Consider the following 14,689-nt stretch of genomic DNA (forward strand, 5'->3'; position numbering starts at 1 on the left):
GTCTTGAACTTATTAATAGTAGTCTGTCCTCTGGTGTGGTTCCGGATCATTTTAAACATGCAGCGGTGCAACCTCTTATTAAAAAACCTGGACTAGACACCACTAATTTAGCTAATTTTAGGCCAATTTCCAAGCTTTCTTTTATTTCCATAGTCCTTGAGAAAATTGTGTACAGTCAATTACTTAGTTTTCTTGAAGAGCATAATATCCTCAAGGTTTTTCAATCTGGTTTTCAAACTTTCCACAGCACTGAATCAGCTCTTTTAAAAGTGTTTAATTATATTCTTTTAGCAACTGACTGGTGATTGTCATCATTGTGCTTTTGGACCTAACAGCTGCTTTTGACAGTGTAGATCATTAGCACCCGAACATCCCTTTCAGACAGCTTCCTCTTACATCCACAGTTAATCCTGTTGGATGTGGTTCGTCCTTCTTGGTGGTATGCTGACATTATCCTGGATACCGTGGCTCTTGATACATCACAAAGACTTGCTATCTTGGTCACAGATGCGCCAGCAAGATGTGCACAAACAATTTGTCCTCTTTTGAACTCTGGTATGTCACCCATAATGTTGTGTACATTTCAATATTTTGAGCAAACATGTGCTCTTACCCTGCTAATTGAACCTTCACACTCTGCTCTTACTGGTGCAATGTGCAATCAATGAAGACTGGCTACCAGGCTGGTCCAATTTAGCCATGAAACCTCCCACACTAAAATGACAGGTGTTTCAGTTTCATTGTCCAACCCCTGTACAGGTCCTTCTCAAAATATTAGCATATTGTGATAAAGTTCATTATTTTCCGTAATGTCATGATGAAAATTTAACATTCATATATTTTAGATTCATTACACACTAACTGAAATATTTCAGGTCTTTTATTGTCTTAATACGGATGATTTTGGCATACAGCTCATGAAAACCCAAAATTCCTATCTCACAAAATTAGCATATCATTAAAAGGGTCTCTAAACGAGCTATGAACCTAATCATCTGAATCAACGAGTTAACTCTAAACACCTGCAAAAGATTCCTGAGGCCTTTAAAACTCCCAGCCTGGTTCATCACTCAAAACCCCAATCATGGGTAAGACTGCCAACCTGACTGCTGTCCAGAAGGCCACTATTGACACCCTCAAGCAAGAGGGTAAGACACAGAAAGAAATTTCTGAACGAATAGGCTGTTCCCAGAATGCTGTATCAAGACACCTCAGTGGGAAGTCTGTGAGAAGGAAAAAGTGTGGCAGAAAACGTTGCACAACGAGAAGAGGTGACCGGACCCTGAGGAAGATTGTGGAGAAGGGCCGATTCCAGACCTTGGGGGACCTGCGGAAGCAGTGGACTGAGTCTGGAGTAGAAACATCCAGAGCCACCGTGCACAGGCGTGTGCAGGAAATGGGCTACAGGTGCCGCATTCCCCAAGTCAAGCCACTTTTGAACCAGAAACAGCGGCAGAAGCGCCTGACCTGGGCTACAGAGAAGCAGCACTGGACTGTTGCTCAGTGGTCCAAAGTACTTTTTCGGATGAAAGCAAATTCTGCATGTCATTCGGAAATCAAGGTGCCAGAGTCTGGAGGAAGACTGGGGAGAAGGAAATGCCAAAATGCCAGAAGTCCAGTGTCAAGTACCCACAGTCAGTGATCGTCTGGGGTGCCGTGTCAGCTGCTGGTGTTGGTCCACTGTGTTTTATCAGGGTCAATGCAGCTAGCTATCAGGAGGTTTTTGAGCACTTCATGCTTCCATCTGCTGAAAAACTTTATGGAGATGAAGATTTCATTTTTCAGCACGACCTGGCACCTGCTCACAGTGCCAAAACCACTGGTAAATGGTTTACTGACCATGGTATCACTGTGCTCAATTGGCCTGCCAACTCTCCTGACCTGAACCCCATAGAGAATCTGTGGGATATTGTGAAGAGAACGTTGAGAGACTCAAGACCCAACACTCTGGATGAGCTAAAGGCCGCTATCGAAGCATCCTGGGCCTCCATAAGACCTCAATGCCACAGGCTGATTGCCTCCATGCCACGCATAAAGGACCTGTATGTCCCTCTTAAAAAGTCAAATTTGTTTGCGATAGACTCACTTCTTAGGTGTCTTGAGGACCTGAAGGCCTGGATGGCAATTAATTTTTTGAGTTTTAATGAAACCAAGATTGAGGTTATGGTTTTTGGAGGTACTGCGGGTCACTCCCCTATAAATCTAGGTTCCTTGACTCAGTACAATAAATTGTTAGTGAGGAATTTAGCAGTTGAAATAGATCCCAATCTCAAATTAGACAACCACATCAGGTCGGTTGTTAAAATGAGTTTTTATCATTTGAGGCAGATAGCCAAAATAAAATACTTTATTCCAAAAAGACATTTTGAGATAGCGATCCATGCCTTTATACCACCCGGCTGGATTACTGTAATGCACTTTATCTGGGGGTTAGTGGGTCCTCCATTGCCCAACTGCAAAGGGTCCAACATGCTGCAGCGAGGCTTTCAACTGGCACACGTAAATATGAGCACATTTCTCCCATCTCATCTTCACTTCACTGGCTGCCTGTGCCTTTTAGGATCCATTTTAAAATACTTTTATTTGTTTTTAAATCTCTGAATGGCCTAGCCCCACCTTACCTAGCCGATCTGCTGCATCCCTATAATCCCTCCCGCTCCCTTAGATCAGCTGATCAACTGCTCCCGAGGGTCCCTAAGACCAGACTTAAACTAAAGGGAAATCGATCTTTTGCTGCAGCAGCTCCTAAACTTTGGAACGAGCTGCCCCTCCAACTCAGACAGTCCTCTTCACTGTCTGTTTTTAAAACGCATCTTAAAACCTACTTGTTTTCTTTGGCTTTTGACATTGTGTAAGGTGTTGTGTTTTGTTTAAATTAGTTGTTTTTTGTTTGTATTATGAGCTGTGTTGAATCTAGTTTCTGTACAGCACTTTGGTCTGCTGTGGCGCAAAAGTGCTTTATAAATAAAGTTGGATTGGATTGGAATAGTTCACAAATAAACGTATCCAACACGAATGGCCAAGTCAAAGTCCAGACCTGAATCCAATCGAGAATCTGTGTAAAGAGCTGAAGACTGCTGTTCACGAACGCTCTCCATCCAATCTCACTGAGCTCGAGCTGTTTTGCAAGGAAGAATGGGCAAGAATTTCAGTCTCTCGATGTGCAAAACTGATAGACATACCCCAAGCGACTTGCAGCTGTAATTGCAACAAAGGGTGGCGCTGCAAAGTATTAACGCAAGGTGGCCGAATAATATTGCACGCCCCACTTTTCAGTTTTTTATTTGTTAAAAAAGTTTGACACATCCAATAAATTTCATTCCACTTCACGATTGTGTCCCACTTGTTGTTGATTCTTCACAAAATATTAGACTTTTATATCTTTATGTTTGAAGCCTGAAATGTGGCAAGAGGTTGAAAAGTTCAAGGGGGGCTAATACTTTAGCAAGGCACTGTAAATGTCATGCAAATTTAAAGAAAAGAAAAGCCAATGATTTAATGTCTTGCTGAAGCTAATCGTTCCCATAACCTATGAGACCCTTGTGATAAACTCACACCTTTTGAGCAACGCTTTTTGTATGCATCTGCTCTCTCTTGAAGGCACTCTGTGGGTGTTGCTGGATAACAGGATATTGTGCCTGGTGTCCCAGTATGAACATTGCAGTAGCTGGTCATTTCATTTTTCAAAGTGAATTTCTGAATCTCATCACATCAGACAACTTGCAGGCTTTGGGTGCAGATATATATTTAAAAGAAATTGCAGCACTGAGGTTAGATTAGCTCCTTGGACTCTGTGTGTGTTGGACTGTAAGCATCTGACTCAAAATACTCTGTAGAACATTAAGAGATCACTTTTCACCAGATATTTTTTATGTGGAGACTGGGCTGTCTCATAGATTTTTAAAAATGATGGCATTATTTGTCAAAAAGCAAGTTCCAACCTGAGCTCTGTCTCGCAGCACCTCAAAGTCTGCTTGGGACAGGAACTGATTGTAGAGCACTCCTGAAAAAAACACATGGCAACATTTTTTGCGACACATTTACAGGTTATGTGATCTTGAAGGTGAGTACCATCACTTATCCTCTTTCTCACAATAACTCAGAGTAGAAGTCAACATACAGTTGGGGAAATAATTGGAAATAATTGTTTGATCCCCTGCTGAAAATTTACCTATTAAAAAGACATGAACGGAACATAATGGCAGATTTATTTTAATACGGAAAAAATAAATCAAGAAAAAATGTGAAAAATTAAGTTGTATTTGAGTAATACCAAATACTAAATATTAGATGCTCAAATACTAAGTACTTTGTAGTCAAACCCTCATTATCAAGCATAGAGGTTTGTTCATACAGGGATTTTGTTCACTTCTCACTTTGGCATGCTGGAAACTCCATTTTCAACCCATCTTCAATGTTCTGACTGAGATCAGTTCAATTTAATTCAATTCAGTTTTATTTATATAGTGCCAATTCACAACACATGTCATCTCAAGGCACTTCACAAAGTCAAGATTAGAAGAGTGGTATCCTACAGTACGTGGGTGAAACATTCATTGTTCGTTCAATGCGGGTAGGTCTTCTTGTGCCCTTAGCAGAGAAACATCCAAAAGCATTCTGCATTTCTACCTCCACATTTCCCACAGTGGGGATGGTGTTGTTTGGTTTATAGTCAGAATATAACTGCCTTCAAACATGGTGAGTCAGGCTTATGCCAAAAGAATTGATTTGTGTTTTCATGTGACCGCAAAAGTCTCCCGGTCCTTCAGTGAATCATTTAGGTGTTAACTTTCATACTTCAGACAGCCCTATACATGCGCCTTCTCAAGTTACGTAACCCTGAAGACACCGCAGCTCAATCCATTATAGTGAAGAGTTTTACCAATGGTTTTCTTGGTGACTGTGGTCTGAGCTTCACTGAGATCAGTAACAAGCTCCTTCTGTGGAATTCTGACCTAGTCCCTCACCTTTCTCAGAGTCATCCTTACCCCACAAGATAAGATCTTTAATCTAGCTCCAAAGCGAGCACGATTGGCTATTACCCTGTACTTTTCCAATTTTAAAATTATTGAACCAACTGCGCTCTCTTTCTCACCAACCTTCTTGCTATTGCTCTTTTAGACCATTCCCAGCCTTCTGCAGGTCTATAATGTTGTTGTACCTTTTACAGCTCTTTGGTCTGTCTCATGGCGAACAGACTGAAATGAAAGAGACCGATTCTGTGACAGGTGTCTATTACACACCAGAGATTACTATTGTACTTTCTTAAAGGGACAGGACTATGTGCTTCATTGGCATATAACTTGTCCTTGCAGGTTTAGAAGGTTATTGGTGGTTGTTAAGGGGTAAAATACCTTTTTCACTCAAACAAATGCAAATCTATTTATAACTCTTACATGAAGTATTTTTTCTGGATTTTTATTTAGATTGTATGTCACTCTTTGTTAAAATTTTTAAATTAATAAACCATATAAATTCCAAACCATTCATTTCTTTTTAAGTAGGTAAATGTATAAATTCTAAAGAGGATCAAATAATCATTTTCCCCCCTTTAAATTGCTCATATTCATGAGCTACTAAAGCTTAAAAATGCCTTAGTTACTAGATGAAATCTCTAAAGGGCAAGACAGATCAATTCCCTCACTATTTCTTTCACATTCCACTTACATTTACCAGCTACGTCTTGATGTTTGTGTGTAGGACTACTGATTTCCGTGCTAATAACTCAGGGATTTTTAAAGTCCACCAGTAGATATGGTACATCAAGTTAAACTAAACTCATAGTTGTAACAGAGTAGAAAAAACTTCAGACAGCTATTCACAGCTGGAGGTACTGTAAATGTCATATGATGGTTGACGGTGGTTTGAATTTCCAGCCAATTTAAAACCAATTAGGTTCAAGCAACACAGGACAAGACAACATATCAAGAAAGCATGTATTGCCTCTTTTCTATTCAAGGTTTCAGCACCGTGTGGTTCCACTCCACTGAACCTCACTGTACTCTGCAAGAAACCTGTTGTGTTTGCATGGACTCACTGATGGCTGGAGGAGGGGGTACAGTGTCTTGTGCTGCGCTTCATAACCGTGGGAACAAAGGGAGTTTCATCAGTTTTCTGCGGCACCATCGAGCTGCTGCTGTCTCCTTTGATGCAAAGAAATGCCTACACCTCATCGTTACACCAAGCGTCAGACCTGCTGCTTGCTTGTTAGAATTAATTGGTTTGCCTGTATTGTAGCTAGTTAGATGGTAAATGGACTGAACTTATATAGCGCTTTTCCAGTCATACAGACCGCTCAAAGCGCTTTACACTAGCGCCACATTCACCCAATCGCACTCACTAACGCTCACACATTCATACACCGATACGCAGATCGGTAGGCAACTTGAGGTTAAGTGCCTTGCCCAAGGGCACATCGCAGGAGGAAGCTGGAATCGAACCCACAACCTTCTGATTGCAAGACGACTACTCTTCCTACTGAGCCACAGTCGCCCAAGTAGATTGGAGGTGGCCAGAGTCCAGGGAGAAGGGGCTTAACAGTATCCTGCCTTGTGGGGTAACCACACTCACCCTCCGTGAACTGCAGCCGATCTCTCTCCAGCTCCCACAGTCTGATCTGATCTGTTATGGTTGGAGGCAGCACTGGGGTCTGAAAAACACATGGATACATAATGGAGGTCTTGTGCGGATCCTTAAAACTTCAGCAGGGCAAATTTTCTTTCTTTAAAAGTGACTCCCACAACAACAGGAAGGATGGCTGTACCTGTGTGAGCAGCACTGGGTGAGCTCTGGTCCTTAGAAAGTGGATGATCTAATAAAACACAATGGCAAAACAGCACAATATAAAAGGTGCCATGTGCAACTGCATTTTTTTTCTTAGTCTTTACATTAAATTCTGATTTTTTTGGTAAAAACTTGCTTATTGTGTACAATTTACCTTTCAAAAGACATGCAAGAATGCTCTGGTGAATAGATATTGTGGTTAACAGAACACAGTCCACATGCTAAAAATAATTTTTTAATCTTTCTAGTTTATATTGTACCGGTACGCAATGACTTTAAAAGAAAAAATCTTCCAATTCATATCCAAAAAATACTTTACTCAGCTAAATATGAACACATTGTTGTGTTAATATCTCTGATGCCAAGCCAAGTCAGACATTTTATTATTTGTTTAGAATTTCTAATAAATTTCTTTAAATCATCCCCGGCTTATGCATTTGTAAAACGTGTATAATAAAAAGTATTAGAAAATCTTCCCAGAACAGTTTTCCTTTAAAGAAAAAAGATGTGTATTATTCTTCAGCAGTGACACAACGCAGCACAAAGAAAAAACAACATGAGTGTTTGGAAAGTCGTGGCCACATTTTTTATCTTTAACTCCAAAAATAATTCTTACCCAATTTGTTTTTCCATATATTTAGTAGAACCTAATAAGACATCCAATCACAATCATCATTGCAATATCAGTGTATCAATATTGCAAGTGTAAAGGACTGTATGATACAATATTTGTATGGATACTATATCAATAATCTATTAGGTCAGTTTGATGGACCTAATGTGTATTTTAGTGGCTGGTATACAAAGGCTTACAGAATGGAGGTCACTGTACATTGTATAATGGTAAAAAAAAAAAAGTTAAAATGTGCATTAATCTATATCTTTTTGTGTATTTTCAATAATAGCTTTGCAATTAGTTATGTTCCCAATATTGTGCAGGTTTAAAGTGTCTCTTAAATAACAATAAAGACAGAGAAAGTTAGAAAAATCATTTTAAACCACTTTTAGTTTCTGTAGGTTTTGGAAAGTACGTTAATAAATGTGTGTAATTGACAATCATGCCCATTAACACAACATCTCACAAAAAGATTTTACATTGTTACATTCTATTTATGCCAGATCAATACGTTTTTTTTACGACGACATCTTTATTTCTTTTGGATTATGATAACCTAATCTACTAATTTAAAGTCTCCATTGTTTGGTTACCGTCTGTGTGTAGCCTTATATGTGTCTATTTTCTTGTAGTACCATAAATAAAATGACCTGCTTACACTCACCTTCCACTTTATTAGATACACCTGTCCAACTGCTTGTTAATGCAAATTTCTAATCAGCCAATCCCAGGGCAACTCACTGCATTTAGGCATGTAGACATGGTCTGCAGTTCAAACCGAGCATCAGAATGGGGAGAAAAGGTGATTTAAGTGACTTTGAACATGGCATGATTGTTGGTGCCAGACGGGCTGGTCTGAGTATTTCAGAAACTGCTGATCTACTGGGATTTTAACGCACTACCATCTCTAGGGTTTACAGAGAATGGTCCAAAAAAGAGGAAAAAAAAAAAACAGTGAGCGCAGTTCTGTGGGCGCAAATGCCTTGTTGATGCCAGAGGTCAGAGGAGAATGGACAGACTGGTTTGAGCTGATCGAAAGGCAACAGTAACTCAAATAACGACTCGTTACAACCAAGGCATGCAGAAGAGCATCTCTGAACGCACAACACGTCGAACCTTGAGGCGGATAGGCTACAGCAGCAGAAGACCACACCGGGTGCCACTCCTATCAGCTAAGAACAGGAAACTGAGGTTACAATTCACACAGGCTCACCAAAATTGGACAATAGAAACGTTGCCTGGTCTGATGAGTCTCAATTTCTGCTGCGACATTCAGATGGTAGAGTCAGAATTTGGTGTCAACAACATGAAAGCATGGATCCATCCTGCCTTGTATCAACAGTTCAGGCTGCTGGTGGCGGTGTAATGGTGTGGGGGATCTTTTCTTGGCACACTTTGGGCCCCTTAGTACCAATTGGGCATCGTGTCAACGCCAAAGCCTACCTGAGTATTGTTGCTGACCATGTCCATCCCTTTACGACCACAGTGTACCCATCTTCTGATGGTCACTTCCAGCAGGATAACGCACCATGTCATAAAGCAAGAATCATCTCAGACTGGTTTCTTGAACATGACAATGAGTTCACTGGACTCAAATGGCCTCCACAGTCACCAGATCTCAATCCAATAGAGCACCTTTGGGATGTGGTGGAACAGGAGATTCGCATCATGGATGTGCAGCCGACAAGTCTGCAGCATCTGTGTGATGCTATCATGTCAATATGAACCAAACTCTCTGAGGATTGTTTCCAGTACCTTGTTGAATCTATGCCATGAACGATTAAGGCAGTTCTGAAGGCAACGGGGGGTCCAACCCAGTACTAGCAAGGTGTACCTAATAAAGTGGACGGTGAGTGTATGTTAAAGATTTTAAATTTTTAAAAATTTTTTTTATAAATATTTCGCATGCAGCACTAAACAGAATTTGTATTTATTGATTGAATCCCTGTAAGAAAAAAAAGAGGACTGTTTAATTTTAGTAGTGTCTGCATTACATGCTCATATCAATAGAACCTCTACTCTGTGGAGAACAACTGGCAGGTAATAATAACAGAAAGTAATTTTAAAAGATAAAGTTGAAAAAACAGAGAGCACAGAAAGGCTCTTGATCGGGCTCTGCATTTGTTCCCGTTCAATAACGTAAACTCTCCCTGTATTATTATTCTGCATGTCTGTGTCTGACGTTGCATACACAGGCAAGTACCTGTTGAGCAGTGATCCCATTAGCAATGGCCTGTTGAACGGATTCTCTTGTAAGCTGTGCGACCACTACATTGGGAAAGCGATACAACATTTCACTGAACAGAGCCACCAGAGCAATCTGAAGTTCTGAATCTGAAAAAGAAAAAAACAGAAACAAGTGAGAATAGATTAAATAGGAATGAATGAAGTTTTGTCCCCTGAAGAAAAAAATAATTTAGTTTGTAAAAGAAACTTCTCTTCAAGGTGAAAAAATAAAACATTGTTTTGTTGAAGTTATTTTTCTTTTTGGCTCATTAGCCAAGTCATTATATTCTTTATTCAATATGTATTTGACACGCATCAACTTGGATGAGGGGCGAACTATAGATCCATGTTGAGACTTTTAGTTAAGGCTTGAATCGTCAGAATTCCTCACCTATTTTTATCACCAAACACTTCACATGTAACCTCACATGTACAGGTCCTTATCAAAATATTAGCATATTGTGATAAGGTTCATTATTTTCCATAATGTCATGACGAAAATTTAACATTCATTTATTTTAGATTCATTGCAAACTAACTGAAATATTTCAGGTCTTTTATTGTCTTAATACGGATGATTTTGGTATACAGCTCATGAAAACCCAAAATTCCTATCTCACAAAATTAGCATATTTCATCCGACCAATAAAAGAAAAGTGTTTTTAATACAAAAAATGTCAACCTTCAAATAATCATGTACAGTTATGCACTCAATACTTGGTCGGGAATCCTTTTGCAGAAATGACTGCTTCAATGCGGCGTGGCATGGAGGCAATCAGCCTGTGGCACTGCTGAGGTCTTAAGGAGGCCCAGGATGCTTCGATAGCGGCCTTTAGCTCATCCAGAGTGTTGGGTCTTGAGTCTCTCAACGTTCTCTTCACAATATCCCACAGATTCTCTATAGGGTTCAGGTCAGGAGAGTTGGCAGGCCAATTGAGCACAGTTATACCATGGTCAGTAAACCATTTACCAGTGGTTTTGGCACTGTGAGCAGGTGCCAGGTCGTGCTGAAAAATTAAACCTTCATCTCCATAAAGCTTTTCAGCAGATGGAAGCATGAAGTGCTCCAAAATCTCCTGATAGCTAGCTGCATTGACCCTGCCCTTGATAAAACACAGTGGACCAACACCAGCAGCTGACACGGCACCCCAGACCATCACTGACTGTGGCTACTTGACACTGGACTTCTGGCATTTTGGCATTTCCTTCTCCCCAGTCTTCCTCCAGACTCTGGCACCTTGATTTCCGAATGACATGCAGAATTTGCTTTCATCTGAAAAAAGTACTTTGGACCACTGAGCAACAGTCCAGTGCTGCTTCTCTGTAGCCCAGGTCAGGCGCTTCTGCCGCTGTTTCTGGTTCAAAAGTGGCTTGACCTGGGGAATGCGGCACCTGTAGCCCATTTCCTGCACACGCCTGTGCACGGTGGCTCTGGATGTTTCTACTCCAGACTCAGTCCACTGCTTCCGCAGGTCCCCCAAGGTCTGGAATCGGCCCTTCTCCACAATCTTCCTCAGGGTCCGGTCACCTCTTCTCGTTGTGCAACGTTTTCTGCCACACTTTTTCCTTCCCACAGACTTCCCACTGAGGTGCCTTGACACAGCACTCTGGGAACAGCCTATTTGTTCAGAAATTTCTTTCTGTGTCTTACCCTCTTGCTTGAGGGTATCAATAGTGGCCTTCTGGACAGCAGTCAGGTTGGCTGTCTTACCCATGATTGGGGTTTTGAGTGATGAACCAGGCTGGGAGTTTTAAAGGCCTCAGGAATCTTTTGCAGGTGTTTAGAGTTAACTCGTTGATTCAGATGATTAGGTTCATAGCTCGTTTAGAGACCCTTTTAATGATATGCTAATTTTGTGAGATAGGAATTTTGGGTTTTCATGAGCTGTATGCCAAAATCATCCGTATTAAGACAATAAAAGACCTGAAATATTTCAGTTAGTGTGCAATGAATCTAAAATATATGAATGTTAAATTTTCATCATGACATTATGGAAAATAATGAACTTTATCACAATATGCTAATATTTTGAGAAGGACCTGTAATATGGATCAAAACAAACATGCAGCACAAGTATAAATAGACCGTAATGAAGTTTTTGATCCTGCTGACCACACCATCCTAGTAGACAGACTCAGACAGATTGGAATTTATGGAACTGCCTTTAAGTAGTTTAACACATATCGCAGTAACAGACAATTCTTTCCTAAACAATGGAAATTGTTAACTGGAATGTCATTATCTAAACTAAAATTTTGCACCTGGCTCAATTTTAGGTACCAAACTTTTCAATTTTTATATGATGCCATTGAGTTGTGTCATCAGGGGACATCACATTCATTTTCATAACTATACTGATGACACACAGCTCTACATTACAGTGTCCTTGAAAACTTAATTTTTAGTTGCCTTGCAAGTATTAAGCCATGGATGGCACGGGAGTTTCTCCAGCTCATCGGGACAAAACTGGGGTTTTAGTTTTTGTTCCAGACATTTAGAGGTTCAATCTAAAACACTTGTAAATTTATGATTTTAGATTTTATTGTTCGTTATGTATGTTTTTATTACTAATGCTTTTAGTTACTATAAAACTTTTATACATTTATATTTAACTTATGTTCCTATAAAAAATAAAGGGAACACTCAAATAACACATCCTAGATCTGAATGAATGAAATCTTCTCATTGAATACTTTGTTCTGTACAAAGTTGAATGTGCTGACAACAAAAATCACACAAAAATCATCAATGGAAATCAAATTTATTAACCAATGGATGCCTGGATTTGGAATCACACACAAATTTAAAGTGGAAAAACACACTACATGCTGATCCAACTTTGATGTAATGTCCTTAAAACAAGTCAAAATGAGGCACAGTATTGTGTGTGGCCTCCACATGCCTGTATGACCTCCCTACAATGCCTGGGCATGCTCCTGATGAGACGGTGGATGGTCTCCTGAGGGATCTCCTCCCAGACCTGGACTAAAGTATCCGCCAACTCCTGGACAGTCTGTGGTGCAACGTCACGTTGGTGGATGGAGCGAGACATGATGTCCCAGATGTGCTCAATCGGATTCAGGTCTGGGGAACGGGCGGGCCACTCCATAGCTTCAATGTCTTCATCTTGCAGGAACTGCTGACACACTTCAGCCACATGAAGTCTAGCATTGTCCTGCATTAGGAGGAACCCAGGGCCACCGCACCAGCATATGATCTCACAAGGGGTCTGAGGATCTCATCTCATTACCTAATGGCAGTCTGGCTACCTCTGGCGAGCACATTTAGGGCCGTGTGGCCCACAAAAGAAATGCCACCCCACACCATTACTGACCCGCTACCAAACCGGTCATGCTGAAGGAGGTTGCAGGCAGCAGATCGCTCTCCACGGTGTCTCCAGACTCTGTCACATCTGTCACATGTGCTCAGTGTGAACCTGCTTTCATCTGTGAAGAGCTCAGGGCGGCTGTGGCGAATTTGCCAATCCTGGTGTTTTCTAGCAATTGCCAAGCGTCCTGCACGGTGTTGGGCTGTGAGCACAACCCCCATTTGTGGACGTCGGGCCCTCATACCATCCTCATGGAGTCGGTTTCTAACCGTTTGTGCAGACACATGCACTTTAGTGGCCTGCTGGAGGCCATTTTTGAGGGCTCTGGCAGTGCTCCTCCTCTTCCTCCTTGCACAAAGGCAGAGGTAGCGGTCCTGCTGCTGGGTTGTTGCCCTCCTACGGTCTCCTCCACATCCCCTGGTGTACTGGCCTGTCTCCAGGTAGCGCCTCCAGGCTCTGGACACACTGAGACACAGCAAACCTTCTTGCCACAGCTCATCAGATGTGCCATCCTGATGTGCCATTTACTTAGTTTGATCAGTTTGTGTCAAATGATTTTATGTATGTCCTTCTGTTTTGAATCTCTGAAAAACACTGTTACAACTGGCTTAACAAAAAGTGTTCTGTAAATAAAGTTTGATTGATTGAAAATCTATGCATTTAAAGAAATCAAAAAGGAAGGATGGACTGGAACTGCCACACCTTAGTTTTTTTTGTAGTTTGGTAAGCCAACATCACCTCATTAACCAATTTCTAAAAATCTGAAAATATTTAAAACCAGTTATCTGATTGGGAATGAAACTAGATTTGGTCCAAAAACATTTCTCACTTCCTTATTATGTTCTTCTCCTTCTCTGTATATTGATAAACCTATAGTAAATTGATCAAACTCTCACAAACATTGCAGTTTCTCATTCTATAGACCCGTACTATCTTATTTAATAAGAAAAAACTTTAATCTTGGACAGTTTCTTTCAGGTTTAGCATGACGCTGGTAATATCTAGCTTTTTATTAGCAATTTAGCATCACCACAAAAGCATACTCTTGTAAAACATATTTTATTCGATTATGACAACTGAGATCTTTTCTTCAGTTCCATCTCCCTAAATATTCTGATGTTCCATTACCAACCTCTGAACTACAATAAATTATTAGGGGAGCAACTCCAGCCCAGATGATATTGGAAATCAGTGTTTACCTCAAAACATTCATCATCACATTGTGTCTGACTCTTACACTGACAATTACAATTAGGGTGGTTGACCTGCTCTTGGCAAGGCAGACCATAATTCTGTTTCGCTCTGCTCTATTTACAAACCCATTGAGTATTGTTGAGGCACCAGTGCCCTGAAGGAATTTTTTTTATAAAGAGGAAAAAAAAATTTCAGGAGTCAGACAGGGAATTATTAATTTACAATTATATTTCATACAGACAATTATTAACTTCCGGGTTGGGCATGAGAGTGAAGACGCGTGTGTCTGGGGCTCCTACAGTAATTTTGTTGAAGTTACAATAATTAGTGAGATGAACTTACTACAATACAACAATAGTTTGACTCCAGGTGATTGTGAAGGATACTGTATTTGTGAAGCAATTTTATCAAAAAAGGCAAACGCAAAGCTAATGGCCCCTGAAGCAATGGGCAATGGTAAAGGCTCGGGGGGGGGAAATGACGATGCTAGCCTAAGGGCTAACACTGTGATTGAAGAGCCTAACCATGGCAACTATCAAGT

General features: G+C 40.6%; 1 protein-coding gene across 2 annotated transcripts in view; it reads right to left on the bottom strand.

Annotated features, from left to right (window-relative positions):
• Nucleotides 1-14,689, bottom strand: part of gtf2h4 (general transcription factor IIH, polypeptide 4) — a 46,148-nt gene that overhangs the window by 2,634 nt on the left and 28,825 nt on the right. For both annotated transcript variants that reach the window (XM_047384781.1, XM_047384782.1), the window contains exons 10-13: nt 9,603-9,733; nt 6,764-6,811; nt 6,571-6,649; nt 3,942-4,003 (exon numbers count right to left, since the gene is read on the bottom strand). In XM_047384781.1, the coding sequence (XP_047240737.1) occupies nt 3,942-4,003; nt 6,571-6,649; nt 6,764-6,811; nt 9,603-9,733 (320 nt within the window). The remainder of the gene's footprint in view (nt 1-3,941; nt 4,004-6,570; nt 6,650-6,763; nt 6,812-9,602; nt 9,734-14,689) is intronic.

Source organism: Girardinichthys multiradiatus, chromosome 13 (genome assembly GCF_021462225.1).
Source record: "Girardinichthys multiradiatus isolate DD_20200921_A chromosome 13, DD_fGirMul_XY1, whole genome shotgun sequence".
NCBI classification, from domain to species: Eukaryota; Metazoa; Chordata; class Actinopteri; order Cyprinodontiformes; family Goodeidae; genus Girardinichthys; species Girardinichthys multiradiatus.